Raw genomic sequence first — 24,261 nt, forward strand, 5'->3', positions numbered from 1 at the left:
GATGACTGTGAGGCATTTGACTGGAAGTTTTCAGATTATAAACATCCTTAACCGCTTTGGACATTGCGCATCCCACTCTACTCTTTTGGAACTGGAGACTGCAATGTGCGACAGTGTTGTTGAATGCTCCACAAATCTTCCTTCTGCCGCATTGGCACATCCAAAAATCACCCATTTTTGCTGGGATAATTTCGATCTCACAGAGGAGACCACTGATGGGTCTGGCACCACACACTCTACTCATGGCATCATGATCCAAGAAATAAAAGAAGGAAACTTGGAAAGAAAAATAGAGCAACAAAATGTCACGACTGGAAAAACAAAGAAAAGGTCAGCAACTTTCAAACCCATCCAAATTCAGCCTTGCTTTGCAACTGGAAGAGCAGAACCTTCTCTGACTGTTTCCACAACAACAGTAGAAAACAATCAAGAAAGACAGCTGCACCAAGATAATTTTCTGTGGGTGTTCTGTAGGATGAAGTTGAATTCAGACGGAGAACGTTTCCCTGGCTGGAAGGTTGGCTTTCATCAACAACTCCAAACCCCCAAAATGAAAATGAAACCAACATGCCTTCAATTGTTGAATATATGCCTGTCATCAATGCTCCCATAACTGAAGCAGCTACAGTACAGAAGGTGCTACAACTATCTTTGGAGGCAACACAAGAGCTTGGTCAGCCATATACATTTGTAACATTTGACCTTGCTGTAGCAAAGAAAGCTTACGATATTGTCTGGCAAAACCCACAGCTTTACAAAACAGTCATTATTCACCTGGGTGTCTTTCACACCATTAATGTCATATCTTGGTGCCCTGGGAAAGCAAAGTGGATCTGGTTTTGAAGAAATTGTGACTGAAGCAGGGCTATGTGCACATGGTTCTATGGATAGGGTTATGAGTGGAAAGAACTACAACAGGGCTATACGAGTGAATGTGTCTGTTTTGGAGATATTAGATCTCTAGAGAGACTTCTGCTTGTAAAATTTGAGCAGGACACGGATTCAAAACTCAAAGGAATTCACCGAAGGAATTTCAAGCCATACAGCTAATAAAATTCTCCAGTCAACTGTGTATGCTGAGTTATTTTCCCAGTATGAAGCCTTCAAAGAGAGTGTCCGCTCAGGAAAGTACGGAAAAACTGCACAATACTGGATCCAATACATGGACAGAGTTTGGCTTCTCCTCCAGTTTCTGCGAGCTACAAAGACAAACAACTTTCTTCTTCATATATCTTGTTTAAAAGAACTGTGCCCACTGCTTTTTACCATGTATCACCACAATTATGCCAAGTATCTATATTTTGTGTCACTAGCCAACCTGATTCATTCCCACCCAGGGGGCAGAAGAAATGTTACAAGATAATGGATTTAGTGTCTCCAGATCAAGGACTAGGACACCTGCTGGAAGAATATCAGTTGATATGACCATTGAACAAACAATAAACAAACATGCAAAGACAAAAGGAGGTATTGTTGGGTTCAGCAAGAGTCTTCCAAGCTATTACCGTTGGAGTGTAACAAGACACAATCGAGCAGAATATGTATCAGCAACCCAAATAATGATCAGCAACAACAACTGTATGGATATAGACACCCACAAAGAATTGAGCCTTGCAGAAAAAAGACAAAGTGAAAAGCGAGTGCAAAAGATCCTCCAGGCATTTTCAGCATTTATCAATCCCTTTGAAGTTGAAGATGGTCTGGTCAGTCTAGCTTCAGGAATGAAAGTGCAAGAGGATGTTGCTGATGACCTGCTAGCCATGGAAAAAACAGGAAAAAGATTGTTTGAAAGTTTTGTTGAAAACAGACTGAAGGAAAAGACTGTAGAATTTCACAAGCCATTAGAAAGGAACAAGACCAAGACATTTGCATCATTGAGGAAAGTGGTAACAGTGAAAAAAGACATGAACGTGGTCAAAATCAAGGCACAAAGAAATTTATTTGGCCAGCTTCTTGTTTTGTCCCAAGAGCACAGTGTTGATCTTCAAAAGTTCTTCAATATCCTCTAACACCTACTCCATGGTCTCTGGCTTCATCAGATGGTTTACCTCTGAAGACCAACAAAGCAACTCTGTTGCACAAGCTCACGCCTGACAATTCATTAATGTTCGAGGATTATGCAAAAAAAAAAACAAACACCGTTTACATTGTTGATGGCAATGCACTGTTACAAACTCTGTCAGCAATCCAAATACATTTGGTGAAGTAGCCAAACTTACATTTTCCTCCTTACCACAAACAGCTTGTGTACACTTTGTGACTGATACTTACAAAGAAGATTCAATCAAAGGTTGTGAGAGATTGAGGAGATGATCTTCTGAAGATAATGCATACTTGTTAAGAGGATCTGAAACAACAGTGCCCAGACGTTGGAAATCATTTCTCAGCTGCGTTGATAACAAAAGATCCTTATCAGGTTTCTCCTCAAGGAATGGGAAAGTAACGAATATGCAAAGAAACTGAGAAACAGGGAAATCTTCTTTGTCTGTGAAGAGAGATGCACCTTACTTTACAGTGACACGGATGAATTTACCACAGCTGTACATTGTCTAGATCTCTACTCATCACAGGAAGAGGCAGACACACGAATTATACTGCACTGTCAATATGCTTCCCGCCAACCAAACTGTGAAACAATTGTTGTCAGATCACCAGACACGGGTGTCTTCTTACTTCTCCTTTCATTCTCAGAGACAATTGGAAAGACCCTGATTTTTGATACTGGCTGTAGCAACGACAGGCGACAAATCAATGTCTCTCAGATTGCAAAGACTTTGTCTAAACAGATGTGTGATGCATTACTTGGTGTCCATGCATTCACAGGCTGTGACACAACAAGTTGCTTTGCTGGGCAAGGAAAGCTGAAAGCTCTAAAATTTCTTCAAAAGGAGGAAGATCTTAGAATTCTGTTCTCCAGATTTGGAACATCAGCAGCTGTTTCGAGTAATGACTGTCTCATGTTAGAGTCATTTGTGTGCAAGCTGTATGGCAAAACCTCATGCACAAGTGTCAACAAAGTGAGGTATGACATAGTTCGCCAGCGTTTCAAAGGAAAGAAAGGTACCATCTCATGCAGTGGTGGAATTGATCTGTGTCAGATGCCTCCTTGTAGTCAAGTATTGTCACTGCACATATCAAGAGCCAACATTCAAACTCTCATTTGGAGGAATGCAGTGTGCCAGAATCCTAGCATTCCAAAACCAGAGGATAACGGTTGGCAGAGAAATTCTGCAACTGAATTGGAAGTACAGTGGTTCAAAGATGCTTTCATTCAGATGAGTTGCAGGAAATTGCGTATGAAGAAAGCTGCACCAGTACTGACGAAGATACATATGCCGAGGATGGTAGTGATAGCTTTGACAGTGATTTCCTTGACGACACTTCAGAGGACGAAGAGGATTTTGCTACTGATGATGAGGATATGTAATAAATTGGTGAGCAGTGCAAACTGTTAAGGAGTAAAGCATGTTTGCAAAACACATAAGGATATTGTTTTTATGTACTTACTGCATCTTGAATCAAGAATCCCTTTTGAGTATCAATTATTCTTCATAATATAACAATGCGATTTCGTTCAAAAGTCTTCGGTAATGATGCTTCACTTGGGTTGTGAACAAATTAGTCTTTTTTCATGATATATCTATTGTTTTTACCACACCTTCAACTTACTTTTAAATGTGACAACTGGACATCAATACCATGTTTAAAAAGAATGAAAATTATGATGAATTTGGCATCCCACAAAGTGGAGAAAAATTTAAGGGTTGCGTACACTTTTAGTTTTTCCTGTGATGGAGAAATATGAAGGTTGTTGTTGAGGCTTGGGCCATAGCTTTCTTCAGTGCTACATTTTTAATGAACATGCTGTTTTTGGCCATATTTAAAATAATTTTTGTGTAAAACACTGAAATAGCCCATAACTTTAGATATGACACTTCATGAGATTACTGACAAATTGTTTCAACTTTCTGTGAATCTATATAATATTTACAAATTGAAAGCTTGTGCACATAGTTTGATAGTATATTCAATTTCCTTCAGTTTGATACCCAATTTGCATATATTTGAATTAATATTGTAGTCTCCAGAGCCTTTGAAAGAAATGTTGTCTCTTTTTTGCAAGGGGACACAACTCACTTTTTTCAAAGGGCCATAACTCTCTTAAATGACACTTATTTTTACGGTAACAGTGGAATTTGTATGGCCAATAAGTTCTATTATTTGAAAAACATAGTGGCATAAACTCCCAAAGGGGGGGGAGGGGGGGTCCCAGTGGCCTAAGCACTAAGGACCTTCCAATCTGAAAGTGAATGTCATACCACAAGACCACATAGCCACACACTATATATGCTTCAAGCCACTTGCAAGGCATCTTTTATGTACAAGTATCAGTCTTATAGAACTGTCTGAGGTAATGCGTTTAAATTTCCTTGTCCAAGGACACAAAGCTAACTTGAGACTCATTTTTTTCTTCCTTGTCACCCATCCAGTCACTTGCCATGCATATCATTGATTGAACTTGTTCCAAGACGAGTCATCATTACTTACAATGCCATGCCACCACTACTACTACTACTACTACTACTACTACTACTACTACTACTACTACTACTACTACTACTACTACTACTACTACTACTACTACTGCTACTACTACTACTACTACTACTACTACTACTACTACTACTACTACTACTACTACTACTATACTGCTACTACTCCTGCTACTACTACTACTACTACTACTACTACTACTACTACTACTACTACTACTACTACTACTACTACTACTACTACTATTATTATACTGCTACAAGAGCTACTATTCCTGCTACTACTACTACTACTACTACTACTACTACTACTACTACTACTACTACTACTACTGCTACTACTACTACTACTACTACTACTACTGCCTCTACTGTCACCTCTACTTTGAGGATTTTAAGGCAGCATGGGTGATTCCTGTTAATTTATACCCTTGTTAGGTGTATTATATATCCTTCATAGTAGTACCTGGCCGTTAACAGCGTTGTCTCTCTCCGAAAAAATTGTAATATCGCCTAACAGGCGTCATGTCCAGATTTACATGTTAAATGTTGCTGTTGGTCAGGGACCCCTTGTAAAGCGCTTTGAGCACTTTAAGTGGATATTGCCCTATATATATATAAAATCTCAATATTATATATTATATTATTATATAATGTAGGGGACTGGGTGAATCTCTGGTAGTTAGGGAGGCACTATCTGTGTCTTCTATTCCCCTATATCTGTTTTCCAACTTGCTTTCTGTCTTTGTCTTGGAATGAGATTGCCCTGGCTGGAATAAATCTTACAGAGTTTTTGACCCTCCAATTTTCTTTCTTTTTACAGGCATGAATTGACCTAAATATGTCACAGCTGCTGTAAAAAAAACAACAAAAAAACTTAAAAAACAAACAAAACAAAATCATGCATTAATTTCGATTGTTTGTTAACTAAGGAGATCTGAGACATTTCAACTTTTACACTTAATTTTTTTTTTAACATAAGCCTATGATAAACCGTGGATTGTTCGAGTTGAGTATCATCACATCTATTATCATGTCCTATGTAAAACTTTGTGCTAACAGATGAATCAGAATCAATAATGGATTTTGAGGGTAATAGGATTATACATCAGGAAGGCCAAAGCGTACATGCACTAACCATCCATTATCACCATATTGGGGTGTTGTGAAGATGTTATTTATTTAATTTTTATGCATTTGTTTGCATTAACATTGTAAAATAAATAAAGAAAGAAATTGATTTAAAAAAACTGATGATACTACTACTTATATTTAAAAAATGATTATAATACTTATAATAACTTTGGACCGACGTGTACTTATTTGCAGATCTCTAGTCCTTTAGAGCTATCAGGCCCATGGGGCTGGGAGTTTATCTCAGTTTGTATAGTGTGAGAAGGACTTTATAGCAATTGCTTGCTACCCTTTGGATAGGGTGCTAGTCTATCGCAAAGCACTTTCCACCAGATCTAATAAACCCAGCTATCAAATCACTGCTGGGTGGACAGGGGGTCAGGAAAAAAATATCGACTGCACCTGGAATCGATCTCTGTCTCTTTACTTGTGAAGCACTACCATGACTGCTACAACCATCACCACCACCACATTATCATCACTACCACTACTACTAATACAGCCACCACCACCACATAATCAATCACTGCCACTACTACTAATACAGCCACCACCACCACATAATCACTACCACTACTACTAATACAGCAACCACCACCAAATCTGGATATGGGGGAGGGGGTTGAGTCAGCCGAGGCTAGAGCATGAAATTATGTGTAAAAAGTAAAAATAATATGAAATAAACACAATTAATTAAGGATTATCCAACATGAAGTAGAAATTTATGTATAATATGTCACAGTAAATATTCCAAAGAGAATAAAGACATCGTTGCAACCAAAATAAAATTCAAGCTTTGTGTTCGAAAGAGTAAAATCAAAAGTGGATCAAGAATTGAGAAGGCTGAGAATTTGTCCCATTCGAAATCAGCTGACTATGAGTAAGTACACAAAGGTCGCAAGTCAGAAAACCCTTAAAAACAAAACAAAAACTATGAAAACCTGCTGTATGTTAAATGAAAATTATGCTGTTTCATCTTCAGGAATTCTTTCAAAAGTAATTAGATCATAATGTTTACCTTGGATGAGCTCTATTTAATTGCAATCTTTTGTCTTTCTTTTTCTTTTTCAGCTTCTGCGTTAAGCATCCTGAAGTCAGATACGTTCAAAGAAGGTGACACAATCACTGTGGAATGTAGTGCTGAAGCAATTGATTTAGAACAGATCCGCGATAGAGTAGGATTTATTACGCTGTCACGGAAGACTTACTCTAAAGATAAAGAAATGGAGATTGTTTTCCTAAATTCTGTGGAGCTTTCAGTTGATGAGAATAGTCCTAATTATAAACGTGAAGTAAGTGGCCTACGGAATAGCTATATTTTATTTTATTACTTTTTTTTTGCAAAGAATATACAGGATATATCGGGTGGTCAAAAAAAAATTGTGCTCTCTTTGCTGGCTTGTAGTATCTGAGACTCTTCTTTGAATTTCTTTCGAATTCAAGATACAAATCCCAATACTTAGACTGTTAAAGTTTTATGAATGTGAATTGAGAAAGGAAAAAGATACAGTGGTTTTTCAAAGCCATATTCAGATATAAAATATCAGAGAAATATGGTGCAACCTTTAAAGGGTAATATGGCGATGATCTTAACTTTTGTTGCCATTTTTAGAAAACATTAATTATGTGACCATAAACAATATTTTCATCCTAATTCTCCTCATCATGTAAGAAATCTATTAGTTCTACAGTGCGGAATGGTTTATTATGGTTTTGACAGATATTTAACTGATATAGCAACTAGTGCGTTCTTTAAAGAATTGCAATGCGCAAATGCGTCATCTTTTCGCCGGTTTGAAATTTTTAGATTCTGTTGCAAGATTTTATACTGTTCAAAAACCACTCGTCCATATATTTTGAAATATTTTGCAATTCAATTAACAAAGTATAGTTCTAATAGTAGTGAAAATTTTGAAAGATATTTTTATAACTTTTTACTATAGAAAGAAATTCCCAGTGATATAAAGTGGCTGGGTTTTCGTGTCAACATTTCGTTTTCTTTTTTTTTAAGATAATTGATAAGATAATTTTTTTCACTTCATTTTTCTTTAATCAATAAAAAAAGAAACAAAAAAAATTAGTTTCCATAGGAAAGGTCCAAAAATATTCCATTGTTTTTTTAGGATTTTGTGAGTCCATTGGAAATTGTATTGTCTGAACCGGAAGAAATGAGAGCAACCTGTGCAACTCATATGATTGTATTATTGGTTCAAAACACGTGTTTATAGCATTTGTGTCACACATAGCTTTATCCATAAAATCATATAAATATAATTATTTCTTTTTTTTTCCTTGAAATTTGGCGAAAAAGTGAATATCTATAGTATTTAATTACATTTGAAAATTTAAAAATGTCATCAATCCAAGAGAATTATTGTGCTTTTTAATTCCTCATTCACACAAAAGGTAGTAGTAAAAGGATTTCATTATTGCCAAAATTATATTACAAAATAAGACAGATAAAGCTGCTGACAACGTTTTCTAACTGTACACTTTTAGTTTGTTTTTTGTTGTTTTTTTGACAAGCAGGCATTCAACACTTTTTCTCGTATTGAGTTGGCAGCTCAGCTTTGAAGGGAACTATTTTCTCCAAATGTCGACCTCAAAATTTGAAATGAACTAATATCACCCAACACATAACTTCTGTGACAAATCACATATAAATAATATATATGTATTGTTTGCCAGTTTTAGAGATTATTAAGACTGATTATTCAGTATTTGTCTTTTGAAAATATTTTAATTTTGGTTTCGATCATCGTAACTTAATGCGACACCTTTTATTTTTCTGTTGTAAACTTTAACATAAATGCATATTGGTGTTGTTACTCTAACAAAAGAATAGGGTTGATCATCTGAGACAGCACTGAAATAAGCACTTCAAAAGAAAAGATAATTGATTGATTGTATGTAATTTTAATAATCCGCACATTATCTGATTATGCTTATCAATGGTTCCAGTCCTTGTACATGATTTCTTAATTCATCGCCTTATTGCTATGCATAGAATTATTATTTATGAGCATGTTCAAATAACATGGGTTGATTTTGTAATAGTAACAGTTTATATTATTTCATGGTAAATAATACTCATTGCCTTGACATGCTATATAATTGGCAATTATAACTTTCACTGTAATTATTCATTATCATCTTTATTACACTTAACTGAAAGCCAAATCAAAATTATTAGAAAGGTTAAATAACACATCTCACTCTTAAACTTGATATGGTTTGATAGGATGCAGGTGGGTGCTTGTTTTCAAAGTTTGGGCCCTGACCTCCCATAGTGGGCAGGAGGGGTACATACTGTGTCTTCTATCCCCTTATATCTGTTTTCCAATATGCTTTCTGTCTTTGTCTTGGAATGAGATTACTTGGTTTTGTCCTGGCCCTGGCTGGAGTCCTAGCTGGGAGGGAAACAGTCAACTGCATAGTTATTATTTTGGGAGATGATAGTTTTTATCTTGTAAATCATCTCTCTGTTATGTATTATTATATTTTTGAATGTATAATGTAAGCATTTGAGTGTATTCCTCTTTGATGGATTTTGTTTTGTGTCCGGATGAGACTTATAGGTCTCAAACTAAGTACATTGGTGGTGTGATCTTCAAATCTACATCTGATCCCTATTTGTTCCCAGTTCTCCTATGTCTTACTTTTTCTTGGGTGCTTTAATTGTAATTCTAGAACTTTTTACTATCCCATATTCTCCCCTCTTACTGGCGCTGATATGACCTAAATGTGTTGCAAGCGCTGTAAAACACTTAAACACAATATATATATGCCCATTTTTATTTCAGAGGCTATCTTTAAGTAAAATTATTCCTATGTTCTTTTCTCTTCAAATACCAGACTATCCCCAATCGTCGGCAGTGGGAAATCGAATTACCACCAAAACAAGATTTACTAAATACAGCCACAAGGTTAAAAAGAAGTGTTGTGAAAACGAAGTTGACGATTAAAGACGCAACATGCTCTGACTCAGGTCTTTACTTCTGTACAGTTACCTATTTAGCCGACGGTTTTCAACTCGTGCCTGTAAAGAAACACGAGGAATTGAATGGTACAAGTAGGTAACAGATAATTCATTTTTATTCATCGATTTACAATATTCTGTGTCAGAGTGATCACCTGCATGCATGGGAGATTACCCGCCTATCAAGCTTGCAGGAGAATGATCGAATGATTGAACTTGTGTGATACCAAATAAAACTATTGTAAAGGACCTTTGAGCACTATTTGTGGATACTGGCGCTATATCGAATAAGACTAATTATTATTAAATATAATAGGTCAGTACCCATTCAATTTATTGTTGGAATCAAACCTTGTGGCATTGTCATCGTGTTTTGATATTTGTTGGACGAGGTCTAAATTTAAAGTCAAGCAAGTCAAGTGATCAAAATCAAGCGATGACAGTGAAGAAGAAAAGGAGTGGCTTCTCAATTGTATTCAATAGTCTGATGTGACGTCGCCCGGCAACCGTGGCCATCGTGGTTCTAAACAAAGAAAATTGGTACTTATTATTCTTCATGCTGGCTTGTACTTTTCATATGTCTTGTGATCAGAATGTTTTAAAGTCAAAACTTCTTCTCTTTACTAGCCTATCCTGCTTCTTTGGTTTGTGATTGTATTTTTGACAGGGGATATTTTTTTCTGTAAATCTTCTGCCTGTTTGTTCTTGGTTATTTAGAATTTAGCTTATGATATCTTTAGGTTATGATTTTGATTTACATTTGTACTATTTTTGTTAGATTGCTTGTTTTTTTGTTTCAGCTGTCTCTCATATAACCTCAATTGTGTTGGAAGAGACCTAAAGCAACAAACAAAACAAAACAGAAAAGTCAAAACATAATCAGATTTTTTTTATTTTTTTTCCTTTGGATACGCTTTTATGCTCGTCGGAGAAATATTTCATAAGGACTTCCGCCATTGTTCGGATAGTTTAGAGCCCGTTACTAAGTTACCTTACGTGATTACGAGGGAAGTGACATTACAACTGTTGGAGTGTTTATCAATTTGTTCTAAGTAACCTGAGACTGGTAGTGTGATAATCAAAGTCCATTTAGCCATCGCTCCCACCATCTAAAGATATATTTCATGTTATGACAAGAATATGATTAACAATAATCTGACATAGGAAGAGTGGATACTTTATTTACAAACGTTTTCAAGTTGTGGGTTGCAAGTACAAGGTCAAGGATAACTTAGTGACTCAGCGTCTCAGTATAGTACAAGGAGAACGAAGTGACTCAGTGTCTTAGTATAGAATCACAGTCACTATCTGCCTTTTTTCTGGATTGAGATTACTTGGTTTATTCCTGGTCCTAGGGAATCCTTAGCTAGGAGGGAGACAGGCCTTGATAGTCTTTTGTGCAGTTTACTCCTCTGCTGATAGTGGGTAGCCAGGTCTGTATGATCTCATGGAAAGTATTTTGCGATTCACTTCAAATCCTATCCAAAGGATAACAAGAAGTGTGTGTGTGTGTGTGGGGGGGGGGGGGGGGGTCCATTCAACCCTTCAGGTTCCATTGGCTTTATTGCTCTTAAGGATTTTTTCTTTTCTTTGACATTATTTAGTCTAGACTTAGGCTAAAATTTTATTTGAAAACTGCTTAAACTTTTAAGAAGTTGGCTTTCAAATCCATAAGGACTATAGAAATAAAGTTTATCTCGTTTCTTGCTACCATTTGGATAGGACTCTAGTCTATCTCAAAGTGCTTATAACAAGATTTAACCGACCCTGCCATAACCCAATCACCTTTGGTTGGACAAAGTGTTAGAAAAAAAAATCTCAGCAGCATCCTGGATCAAAACCGATCCCTTTACTTGTGAAGCGAGTGCTCTACTAACTGAGCTTTCTGGTCTTAATTGTGCAGCTATGTGGTCTGGTGGTATGACACTCGCCTTTGGATCATAAGGTCCTGTTTTCGAGTCCTGTGCATTGCATAGTTGAGTCCTTGGAAAAGGCTCTTTACTCACATTCTCTCACTGTGTAAAACGAGTATCCTGCCGTTAACAGCGTTGTCACTGTCTGGAAAACAGGCAACATGTCTCCGTCATATATATTAAGTGTTATTGTTGGCTAAAGCCCCCTTGTTAAGCACTTTGAGGACGTTAAGTGGATATTGCACTATATAAAAGCTTTAGATTTTGTTGGGGTTTTTGTTTGTAAATTTTAAACCTGTTTTTAATTTCAGTGGTTGCCTCACAAATGAGAATTCAGATAGAGCCTGATAACTCCAATACTGGGGAGATTGAGGCAAAGTATAGTGTCAATGATACCATTAAAATGACCTGCAATGCTGAGGTATGACGTTTTCATTATTTTCTCCTTCATTTTCGTCTTCCTATAATGTGTGTGAGAGAGAGAAAGAATAAAATCTGGTGCATTAAAAAGGGGAGGGGGGGGGGGAACACGGGTACATAATGTATTTATTTTTTCATTGTTTGTTATTGTTGACTGAAGAGGAGCGTTAATCCCGAAATGTTTTGTGTTTGGTATTTTGTTCTTTTTTTTTAAGCTGTAATATTCATTTTTGTTTATTACTTTTTACAGTCCAGAGCTCCTTGCAGCTTTGTATCACAATATTCTGCTACTATCCATTACTAACAACACCATTATTCATCTGTGCGCCAACAAGCTGTGCTACTGAAACATGATACCTTCTAACATCTCGGGGAGGGGTGGACAAAATTTATAGGGGATTAACCCTGCATCTTTGCGTATGGATGGTATCTGTTTGCGGTTTGACCGCAAACATTAATGAAGGTCAGGGAAGAATGCCTGTGCATTGATAGGAATACCCAGTCTGACAAAGCAAATCTTATATCCAAGAAATATAAGAATTTATAGGCAATATTGATAACTGTAGGGCTTTTGTTATTGCAGTTTGTAGTAGAAGTAGTAGAAGTTTAAACACATTAGACAATAGGAATATAAGTACATTACACAGTTAATGGAGCGTGTGACTCACAAACTACTGGACCTGCATTGATCCTGAATGCAGTGGAGATTTTTTCATGCTTTCCCTAACCTCTCTCTGTCTCTCCCCCCCTCCCCCCTCCCTTCTTTTTAACCAGCAGTGATTGGGTAGTTGGGTTCATTAGATCTAGTGAAAAGTACATTTTAATTGATAAGGGTCCAAAGGATAACAAGTAAGTACCGATGTCCATTTAGCAATGCAGAAACAGGGTCTGGGTCTAAGCTGGCCCCGTTTGTGTTTGTTTATTGGGTCCTTTTAGAGAATACACTTAAACGTTTTGTTTTTTTAATAGTCTCTCTTGTGTTCTGTTCGGATTTGATTTTTTGTTGTTTTTTGTTTGCTTGTTTTTTTTGTTTTTTTTTTGCATCTCCATAATTGTGTGTTTTAAAAAAAAAGAAAACATTTCATTACACTACATTTTGTTTTATTTATTCTATACCACGTCTATTTTTGATTATCACAGGCTCCGGAGGATTACAATTTCTATTGGAAACGACGATGCCCCAACAGAAACACCAATTTTGTCTTGACCCCTCGGTTTGTGCGATACCCAGTACAGAACGATATTAAGGAGCACAAGAAGGAGGCTGTACCCAATAATCAATGCGGCGTTTACAAACACAGTCAGACTTTAGAGTTTCAGATGAGTGATGAAATGGAGGACTGTATGCTCAGATGTGAATTTGGTGAACGTGACGGCAATTTGGATAATATGATGGCCAACTTTACTTTTCTCCTGAGAACTCCAGGTAAAAACAAACAAACAAATATTCTGTGCACTGATTTGCTAGTTGGTGTTTTGTGAATATATATGGGCAGAGCTGCTAACCTACTGCAAAGAATGCGGAATTGTATGCATTTTCAGTGATTGTACGCTTGTACGCATTTCCCCCAAGATTGTACCCATTTTCAGTGTACAGAGTCACTTCAGTTTTCTTTAGTTGTAATATCCTGGATGCTCGTATCACTGTTATCTTGCTTGTTGGATCGTTCAAATTTGTACTCGATACCAATTCATTGCTCTATTGTTCTATAGTGAACTCACTCCTATTGTTTTATATAGTCTTAAGAACATCATTGTTGCTGCAATTGAGCTTGTGCGGTGTGACTTTATGTAAGTATACCTTCCTCTTACTTTCACAATGGTTAGTTTCCGTCGATTTCAGGATTGTACCCATTTTTATGAAATCTCCCCCATTTTGAGGTCCCATTGTACACATTCTCATCAGATGTGGTTGGCTGCTCTGTTTGGGCTGTTGTGCTATTTTTGACCGACTGCTTCAAATGAGTTTTCAAAAGTTAGGTTGAAAGCAAAGGGGGAATTTTTTCATACAGCTATAAAATTCATTCTTTAAATTTTGTCATGTACAAAAAATATGAGAATGAGAAAATTGTTGGTTTCTTTGTAACGAAAGTGACAGTTTTTTTACGTCTGGTTAAGAGATGATTAACGACGATGATTTCATGCTGCTGAGAGGACATCTTTGTCTTTATTACTTGTTTCCAGAATTTGCTGATTGGAAACTTGCTCCGATAAAAGGGTGCCTGGTCATAAGATGGCGTTAGCGCATGAGAAAATTGTTGGTTTCTTTGTAATGAATGTGACCATTTTTTATGGTCGGTTAAGAGAGGATTATCGACGTTGATTTCATGCTGCTGAGAGGACATCTTTGTTTTTATTACTTGTTTCCTGAATAAAAAACCAAACAAACAAAAAGAAACTAGGCAAACACAGGAATGTCTTTAGAATATTTATTCTCCTTTGCTTGATGTTTGATACCAATTGCGCTTATTAACCTTCAGCACTTGCATGCTCTTCAAATGGGAACTGTTTCAATTTATTATTTGAAAACTGATGTGGTTATTCTTTTTAATTTCTTTGTTTCACATCACAATTGATGCTTCCACTTAATGGTCATGTGACCTCTTGTTGTTATGCCTGGCAAGCTATTGACATGGATGCCTTTTTAAAAAAACTATTATTGTATATGATGTCTTGGGTTATTCAATCAACATGAATTGCATACACTTTTAAAATTACGTCAGTTATTGTATATTTCTTTAAAACTGGACGAATACACAATTTTGTTATTTTATTTTTGACCTGCTACCTTAAGTACATACTTATCACCCAAGGCAAACAGCCCACAGATTCTGAGCATCACTTACAATTAGAACATAGACAGTTTTAAATAATGCATAGCATCGCAACGTCGGGTGTTGTGATGCAATTGCTTCAATAGTGTGGTAAAATATTGTGATATTAATACTTACAAACTCCTGTTTGTTTTTTGCTAAAAGCTAGCTATGGAATTAAGGAATACTTGCTAGGGCTTTTCGTTGACTGGAAATGAATAGTCAAGGGAACAGAACAGACTCATTGGCAGGAAATATTCTGATTGATTAATGCTTAGTAATGCTCGAACTATCAATTGAAAAGGGATGAAATTGCCCTGATGCGCACACTCTTTTCTTCAAGAAGCAATTTTGTGTCGTTTCCATTTTATTTCCATTTTACAAAATATTTTGATTTGTTGTTTTAAATTTTGATTTATTTTGAACTTTTTAATTATTTTTTTTTTGGTTATTTATGCATGAGTTTTATTTATTTTTTATTGTTAATTTTAAAAAAAATGGAGCCACTTTAATTAAGAGCCCTCATATAAATGGGCCCCTGTAGTTATAACGTGATTTACTTTATTTATTGATTTATTATTATTTTTGTTCCATTCATAATTTATTCTCTGTTGAATACGATTAAATGTAGATTTGGTTTGTATTGTTGGGTTGTTTTTTGGGGGTTTTTTTTTGTAAACATTTCCGTGTACTCAATTATATTTTGGTTTTGTTTCCATTGTCTGGTCCAAAATACCAAAATAATCTGACCGTTCACCTCTTCTGTTCCCCCAAATTGGTAAGTAACGATATCTAAATTCCCCCATTGTATTTATCGGCTATTCTTCTCTCTCTCTCTCCACCTTTTATTACCCTTTGGTATTAGATTCATCATTATAAACGGATGAGTTTTTAAAAAGATATATATAAATCATGGCCAACAGGGGTCATTCGATTATAACATTCAATATTTTTGTTCCACTGTGTTGAATATAAAAGTTTGTATAATGTTTGTTTGATTTTTAAAAATTGTGGGGTGATAGTGCCATGCCGCCCAGTTTTGTCTTGGTTTTGTTTTTTTTTCAGCTTACATCAGCTTCAGATTGATTGATCTTTTTTTTGTATTTTTTTTTTTTTTATTATTGGTGTGATGATTTTGAAGACAAAAAGATTTTTATTTAGCAAAATATATGGCAATTTGGTCATGAATTGAAATACTCTACAGAGTTTGACCCAGCTAGTTATCATGTTTCAAAAAGGAGGAAGAATTTAAAACAATTTCTTCTTAGTTAACCTATGATAGGGTTTGATATGTCAAATTGAAAATGTTTGAAATTTCCTTTTTACTTTTTTTTTTAAAAACGGTTGTCAAGAAGAGGAAAGGGGTTTTATTTTATAACTTTTTTTTTGGTTTCGTTTTGTTTGTTTGCTTGAAAATATTTTCTAAAGTAACATTATGGCGGATGATCTGGAACTAATATTCTCTCTCTCTCTCTCTCTCTCTCTCTCTCTCTCTCTCTCTCTCTCTCTCTCTCTCTCTCTGTCTCTCTCTCTCTCTCTCTCTCTCTCTTCCTTTTGATACCGCAACTACAAAGAACACGAATCATTAGATAACATCATAAAGACTACATCTAGCAACAATGCTTCAGGTCAGTAAAAAGATGCCATTTCCCACGTTGTTAGCTAAAGATCCCCCTCAACTGACGTATCAAGCGAGCAGCTCTGCGTCTATGTGCTTGGCTATTATCTTGTCACTTTTGTCTACTGTTTGTTATCTGACCCAGTCCTTTTTGACCAAAATGGTAGAGCTGGGTGGGGATCCTGACCTCCCATAGTGGGCAGGGAGGTACATACTGTGTCTTCTATCCCCTTATATCTGTTTTCCAACATGCTTTCTGTCTTTGTCTTGGAGTGAGATTGCTTGGTTTTGTCCTAACCTTGGTCGGAGTCCTTGGCTGAGAGGGAAACAGTCGAATGTATAGTTATTGCTTTGGGAGATGATATTTTTTTCCTTGTAAATTATCTCTCTGTTATGTACTGTATTATGTTTTATTTACATGTTATATTTGATTTGTTAACATTTGAGTGTGTTCCTATTAGTGGGGACCTGTGCTTGTGTCTGGATGAGACTTTTAGGTGATCTCAAACTAAGTACTTTGATGGTGTGCTCTTGGAATCTACATCTGTTTCCTATTTGAACAAATTCCCCTTTGTCTTACCTTTTCTTGGGTGCTTTAATTGAATACTATAACTTTTTACTATCCCATTTCTTCCTTTTTACTGGCGCTGATATGACCTTAATGTGTTGCAAGCGCCGTAAAACCCTAAAAAACAAACAAACAAACAAACAAAATGGTAGAGTAACCAAATAATCGGTTAACTGTACTATATTGTTCTCACCTGGAGCTCCGGATGCATGCTCAAACAAGACAATTTTGTTGGAGGCTTGATAAGTGCAGTAGATTGCCTTCTGTCATGCTCCTTTCACAACTGCTGAAATGACCAATAGTGTCATGAGCAGCTCAATACTTTAAAATCAAACAATTTCAATTCAATTTCTCTCTCTCCCTCTCCCTCTCTCTCTCTCTCTCTCTCTCTCTCTCTCTCTCTCTCTCTCTCTCTCTCTCTCTCTCTCTCTCCATGCCTTCATACCACCCTGGCCCCCTCCCTGCATTTATTCCTACCTTCCCTTTGTCAAGCATGCTCTAAACTTTCTCATTCGCCAGCGATATGCATGCAACTCTCAATTTGAATGGCAGGCTAAACAGTTCATAAAAAATTAGATTCAATTAGATTGTTATGATTCTTTGGTTAAAGTTCAATATTTAAGAAAAAAGAAAATGAAAAACTGACAGGCTTAACAATTTTTCTTTTTTTTTTTTTTTTCTTTTTGTGAATGAGCACCTCCGTTTCTGCTTCTTAAAATGTCTCAGAAATTTAAAATCCAGAGAAGACATGTTTCACTTTTGTGATTGTCTTGTTGGAGTTTGATATTGAAATTTAAAAAGGAAATACTATGGATCATGAATTAATCAAATATTATAATAATTACTTTCGGAAATTCTTTGTGCAGATGTTTGGTCCATAAAATGTTTTAATAAATACTTGCAACCTTATCACACATCATCAATTAGAAGAGAAAAGAAAATGAGCGGTAGTAAAACTAAATTTGTGTAGTCTTTGAAATCTGGGTTAATTTTGATTATATACATTTTTGTGAGGATATGTATAGTGATAAATCCACCTGTGTAAAATGAATGAAAGATTACACGGTGTTACATATAAGATAAATAGACAAATAAATAAATAAATTTCTAAAATTCTTATTTAACTCTTTCAGAATTTTGAAGTCTGAGACTGGGAGGTAGAAAAGATTGCTGGTGCCTTTCACTCTTAATCCGTACAGACAACAAGTGACCATTTCTTTCAGAATGTTGTCTTCTAAAATATTTTTTTTTAAATTTTCTACAAAAGACATGATTTATGATGTGAATTTACTAGCTCTTGTAAACTGTGCTCAATCAATTTCCTCTCCACCCAGTGATACAAAAAATTAAAATATTTTCCATGATCGATCGGTATAATAAAGTGCAAAGTGTTTGATCAATATTTAGTTTAGCAAAGTTTCGTAAGAAATTCTTTTCAAGCTTACTATTATTGGTGTGTTCAGTCCATTAAAATTTGTCATCAATTGTGACATTTATAGATTGCAATAAAAGTAACGAAGCTCTTAATTGAACAAAGTTGTGTTAATAAGCACCTCCGTTTCTATTCCTAAATTTAGAATTTGGGGCAGGCATGCTTTGCTTCTAGGCTTCTTTTTTTTTCATATTCACCACTACTATTTCGACATTTTGTACATCATACAATCAGAAGTTGCTTCTATGCTGAGCATCCTAATTCGTTCATATTCCCATTATTTCCTCTCTCCTCTCCTCTCCTCTCCTCTCCTCTCCTCTCCTCTATTAATTATTATCACTGATGGGGGTAATTTGTTTTATTTGATTACTTTTTCATTGCAAGCTTCTGATAACTCTGCTTTGTAGGAGAACAACTATGATCATTTACAAAACATTTACAGTTTGCATGAATTTGGAACTAGAAGTCTTGTTATGGCCAACATTGTTCCTGACTCTATACTTAATTTTGCTTAGTTCATTAATCAACTTGATTACATCGGCTTGGTTCAGGTACAATTAACATTTTAATCAAATATAAGATAAAAATATTATTATGATCATCATAATTATTATTATTGTTGTTGTTATTATTATTATTATTATTATTATTATTATTATTATTATTATTATTATTACTGAGCTCTTAGCGCTTTATCATATTATAATTTGTTCTCAAGGAAAATATACATTCAACATAATATGACAACAGATCACTTTTAGATTTTAAAACATTATTTATATTTATTTGATAACAGATAGACAAATACGCTTGTGTAGTCCAGATTGTAAAAAGCTCACGGCATCTCTTTATAAATTACTTCATTTATGAAATGTTACTTAAGGAAACGAGATGTAATTATCTATGGTAAATTAATTAAGTTTATCCTATAAACGATTTTGCTAAAAATTGCAATAGAAAAGATGAGATAGAACTTTGTAACACTGACAGGCTCTACAATTTTTATTAGACGATGTAGGTCTCGGTTTTCAATTATTATTTTTTTTTTTTGTTCTTGGTCTTGTTTCGTTTTAATTTATTTTCCTTCTCTTAGTAATTCAAATAAACATTTTTTATGGTTATTTTAAAGTGAGAATGAAAACGGCATTTTTGTTGTTGTTTTTTTTAATGAGGATGAAATAACTCATACTATTTTCACTTTTAGTTTGTCTTTATTTGTCTTCAGGATATTTTAAAACTGCTTTTACAATGTTGTTATTCCATAATTGTGTACAACTAATATCTTAATGGTGTCTAAGGTTATACGTTTCTGTATGGCTGAGGTTTTTTAAAAAGATTTTATTGGTTTCTATGAAAGTAATAGTTTCTGAATGAATGAAATGAGCGAGTCGATTATTCGTTGAATATGAATAGATTTAGACAATCTGCCTTTAAAGCATTATACAACGGAAAATCAACCTCAAGAGAGTTTTCATTCTGGTTGACAAGAAAATGGTTGTGAACGCCGATAGTGAAGTTTTCCTCTTCTTTGGTTTTCACGATGGAATCTCAATTTCAATCTATTTTCTCAGTTCGCATTAAACATTTTTATATTGTTTTGAAATGTCTTTGCATTTTCATAAACAAATTAATTCAGGATTGAAGGCTTGATTTGTTTTAAGTTGGAAGTTTTTTTGGACTCGACCTTGGGAATAAATTGACTCAAGGTCGGAATTATTCCCATTACATTTTTATATATACAAAAACTTGACTATAAATGTTTTCTTATTGTTAGGGGTCAGCAGATGCACACAAGGAAGGATGGCTTAAGTGATGTTGATTGTCTTACTCCCTCCCTCCTTTTTTTTTTCAAATCAATCAGAATTGGACCTATTTGTCATTAGTTTTGCAAAACAAAAGAAAAAAAATCGACAAATCCTGTGCACACCAACCACCAATGGATCATTTCTTGATAGTGCATTGAACATTATGTCTTCCAATTAGTTCTGCATGTTTATCAACTGAGTGATCCGTTGCCATGACGATTTAATGATATTTTTGTTTTAAAACTACATACTTCACTCACCTATAATTCCTGACATAAGCTTGACTTTTACAGTTCACTTAGTATACCTGATGAGCATAATTAGCACTGCTGTACACCCATATAAATAATTTATTGCTTTTTTGCTTTTTCCTTCCATTTTCGTCCCTGGGTGGCATTGGAAGATGAATGGTTAGATTATTCCAGACTTTTTTTTTTATAACAGCACAACACAAAGATGAACTTTGTTAAAATGATTGTTTGATGTTTATTGGATTAGTGCCAAAAGTGTGAATTTTGTCAACTTTGAACATGTATTCGTTTTTATCATATTATTATTATATTATGTCTGTTGTTGGGTCACTTTGATTACCTTATGTGGCTGAAGTGTGTCATGAGAACATTGATTGATTATAGCACATTAATCTCTTTTAGTGAAGAGATGAAATTTGAACACACAGAATATACAATGCTCCAGTGGCTTTGTCTCCAAAGTCGACTAGACTCCACCATTTCTTAAATATTTTTTAATGGCGATTGAATACCATTAGTAGGAAATCTCTTGTATCATAAAATACACTTTGTTAGGAAATCTCTCACATTGTAGATTGGAAACTTTTCTTCTTGAATTCTTTTCTTTTGGAAAGATTTTTTAAAAATGATGTTAATGATGTTATACTGTTGTCTGTGGTGGAGTTATGTAGGCAATGAATAATATTGCATATACAAAGGAGGGGATTTGGGGGGGGGGGGGGGGGGGCACTTGTGAGCAGTTCAATGTCTCATCTTGAAACAAGTTACGTTTTGTTAAGCAAAGTTGGTGATTTGACGAGTGACAAAGATTGCAAGACTCTTCTCGCCATATAGAGTTGTGTCCTAGGCTGAGGCACTTTTACTCCATTTATTCCTGTTGCCTTCGATTATTTGGTCATTGGCAGTAATGTATATTGTAAGAGTGCTTTACGATGAAGAGCATCTTGCTAAATGGGATTTTTGGTCCCACATGGCCTGCCTTGGAAAGGAATTAAGAGTTGTGAAGTGCATTAGGCATGACAAAACTGTGAATATGTTCACACTATTTTTATCTTTTTCTTATATTTGTGTTTTGTTTTTGTTTTTGTTTTCTAGTAACCCCGCCTGGAGGTGGAAACCCTGGGGGATCCAAATCATCAAGTGCCTCCAGCGATGACCTGGTCATTGGCCTGACTGTATCACTACTGCTCCTCGCCATCATTGCAGCTGCTGTCCTCATCTATGTTTGTTGGTGGCGCAAGCGGACTCCAAGCCAAGACAAATGTAAGTCTGGATGTGAACTTCTTCTCCTTCTTCTTCTTTTTCTTCTTCTTCTTCTTCTTCTTCTTCTTCTTCTTCTTCTTCTTCTTCTTCTTCTTCTTCTTCTTCTTCTTCTTCTTCTTCTTCTTCTTCTTCTTCTTCTTCTTCTTCGACTTCTTCTTCTTCCTCTTCTTCTTCTTCTCCTCCTCCTCCTCTTCCTTCACAAAGGCACTGCTTCCTTTTAATTCAATGTAAGGAAAGGTCTCCTTGGCACACATGTTCTATTATTCTATTATTATTTAAGCAATCCAGTTTTCAACTGCTGCTGTTGTTTTGATTTTTTTGTTGTTTGTTGTTTTTAGATTTTGTATTTATTTGCTTGGGTTTTGTTTTTTTCCCATTGTCACCAGCAAGCCTGGAAATGCAATAACTTCAGTCTGTCTCTTTGTCAATTGTGGCTGAAATGGTTAAAAGATTTATTAATTAATGTCTTTGTTTCTGTTTTATCTCATGCAGATAAAGATGATCCTGATGCAGGGTAAGTATCAATCCTTGTACTTTGTATTTTGAAGAAAAAAAAAAAAAAGAAAAATATGTTTGTTATACGTGTGTTGATTCGGCCAAACTGATCGGATGTCACATTAGTTAGATTTGAGATAAAGGTAAAAAATGGATTTTACATTGTCATGTGATGGTCAGATGATATGGTCATATTATTCGACAGATGGCCTCATTCAATTCGCTGTGACACTAAGATATCTCAATTTGTATTATTTTTTTCTCTCTCTATAAATATATTATTTTAATTATTTATTTAGATAAATTCAATTACGTCTTTCTGTGTGTGTGTGTGTGTGGGAGAGAGAGAGAGAGAGGAGAGAGGGGGGGGGGGGGGGAAGAGAGGAGTTTGCTTGTTTGTAAGTTTGAGCTCAATAGTATTTATTTTGATAGACATCTGTTACTGGATCTCCCAGGTATTTCATAACAACGAGCACTTTGTTTTCTTTTGCTTCTCTTTATATACTTAATTATTTGGCTATTGGGTTTTGAAATATTTGTCAATCTTAATAATTTATTTATTTACATTAAAAAATTAAATCACGGTCATCATGATTTTTTTAAAAAAAAGAGAAGAAAAAGAAGAAAAAAAGATTCAAATTTATTTATTTTCCATTATTTTGAAGATAGTTTTAAAATTTATTTTTATATCTACTTATGCCTGCGATGATTTATTCATTTCTCCCAGACACAATGTCAACAGCGATCACGCTCCACCCCCAGTATTCTATTCCAAGCCACACAAACCTCCCAAGAATGACGTGAGTAATGTTATTTGTTCTTTTTTTATTGGCTCTTTTGTCCTTTGGAGGGTGGGGATCCTGATAGCTCAGCTGGTAGAGCACTTGCTTCACAAGCAAAGGGACGGAGATCAATCCCGGGTGCAGTCGATATTTATTTTTCTGTCCGCCCAGCAGTGATTGGGTAGCTGGGTCTGTTATATCTGGTGGAAAGTACTTTGCAATAGACTAGCGTTCTATCCAAAGAGTAGCAAGCAATTGCTATTGTCCGTTTCACGCTACAGAAACTGGGATAAACTCTGGCTCTGACGGACTACTTTTTTGAAGGACTACTTTTTGTCCTTTCTCTAACTTTTTCTTGATTTCCATCAACCCTGCCATTAACTATGAAATTGTAATTTGATCTATACGATACGCAATATAAAAATGTAAGGAAAAATAAAAGAAAGAAAAATTTAAATTGAGCAAAAAGTGAAATCAGCTTCTGGAATTCTTTTTGCTTTCCTCTTAGTCGTATTTTTAAGCATACAATGTCTAAGGAATGCCATATTTTGAAGAGCTGGACAGTTCTTGGGTTGTGTTTTGCTTTGGTCATGTATCAAAGTGACATGTTAATGGCCGCATGACGTTCAGTGGACAGTTAGTTGCCCTGCGCTTGGTGGACCCCAGCCTTGTTATGTCATAATCCAAGGTTTACATTTAGACACACCCCTGTCTACCTATCACTTGATGGACCCTAGCTTGGTTATGTCATAATCCAATGTTTACATTTAGACACACCCCTGTCTACCTATCACTTGATGGACCCTAGCTTGGTTATGTCATAATCCAAGGTTTACATTTAGACACACCCCTGTCTACCTATCACTTGATGGACCCTAGCTTGGTTATGTCATAATCCAAGGTTTACATTTAGACACACCCTGTCTTGTCTACCTATCGGTATTAGCCTGTTTACCTTGGACATGGTTTCTGTTTATTATTAGTTTTAACAGTCAGTACTGGATACTTACAAAAATCAGAAATCTGGCAATAGACTTGAACGAATTTTTCTTAATATTGAGTTGTTTTTTTTAGTTTTTTGGTTGTTTGTTGTTTGTTTTTTTTAATTGATGCATATAATTTAATTTTATATTGATTTGATGTAATTTAAAACGTTGCTGGCTTAAGCCTCTTCCTTACCATTTACTTGTCTACCTTTCTAAAAGGCTTACAGAGCATTGGCAAGAAAAGGGCTA

The 24,261-nt window shown here is 35.3% G+C and overlaps 1 protein-coding gene across 5 annotated transcripts in view; it reads left to right on the top strand.

Moving 5' to 3' along the window:
• Positions 1 to 24,261, top strand: part of LOC144959992 (uncharacterized) — a 54,874-nt gene that overhangs the window by 12,483 nt on the left and 18,130 nt on the right. For 3 of the 5 annotated variants that reach the window (XM_078892909.1, XM_078892908.1, XM_078892910.1), the window contains exons 3-9: positions 6,759 to 6,979; positions 9,543 to 9,759; positions 11,891 to 12,000; positions 13,140 to 13,425; positions 21,582 to 21,749; positions 22,242 to 22,263; positions 22,972 to 23,044. In XM_078892909.1, coding sequence (XP_078749035.1) covers positions 6,759 to 6,979; positions 9,543 to 9,759; positions 11,891 to 12,000; positions 13,140 to 13,425; positions 21,582 to 21,749; positions 22,242 to 22,263; positions 22,972 to 23,044 — 1,097 coding nt within the window. The remainder of the gene's footprint in view (positions 1 to 6,758; positions 6,980 to 9,542; positions 9,760 to 11,890; positions 12,001 to 13,139; positions 13,426 to 21,581; positions 21,750 to 22,241; positions 22,264 to 22,971; positions 23,045 to 24,261) is intronic. The other 2 variants (XM_078892911.1, XM_078892912.1) reach the window with 1 other exon arrangement.

Source organism: Berghia stephanieae, chromosome 14 (assembly GCF_034508935.2).
Source record: "Berghia stephanieae isolate SIO BIC M18660-M18661 chromosome 14, UCSD_Bste_1.3, whole genome shotgun sequence".
Lineage (NCBI taxonomy): Eukaryota > Metazoa > Mollusca > Gastropoda > Nudibranchia > Aeolidiidae > Berghia > Berghia stephanieae.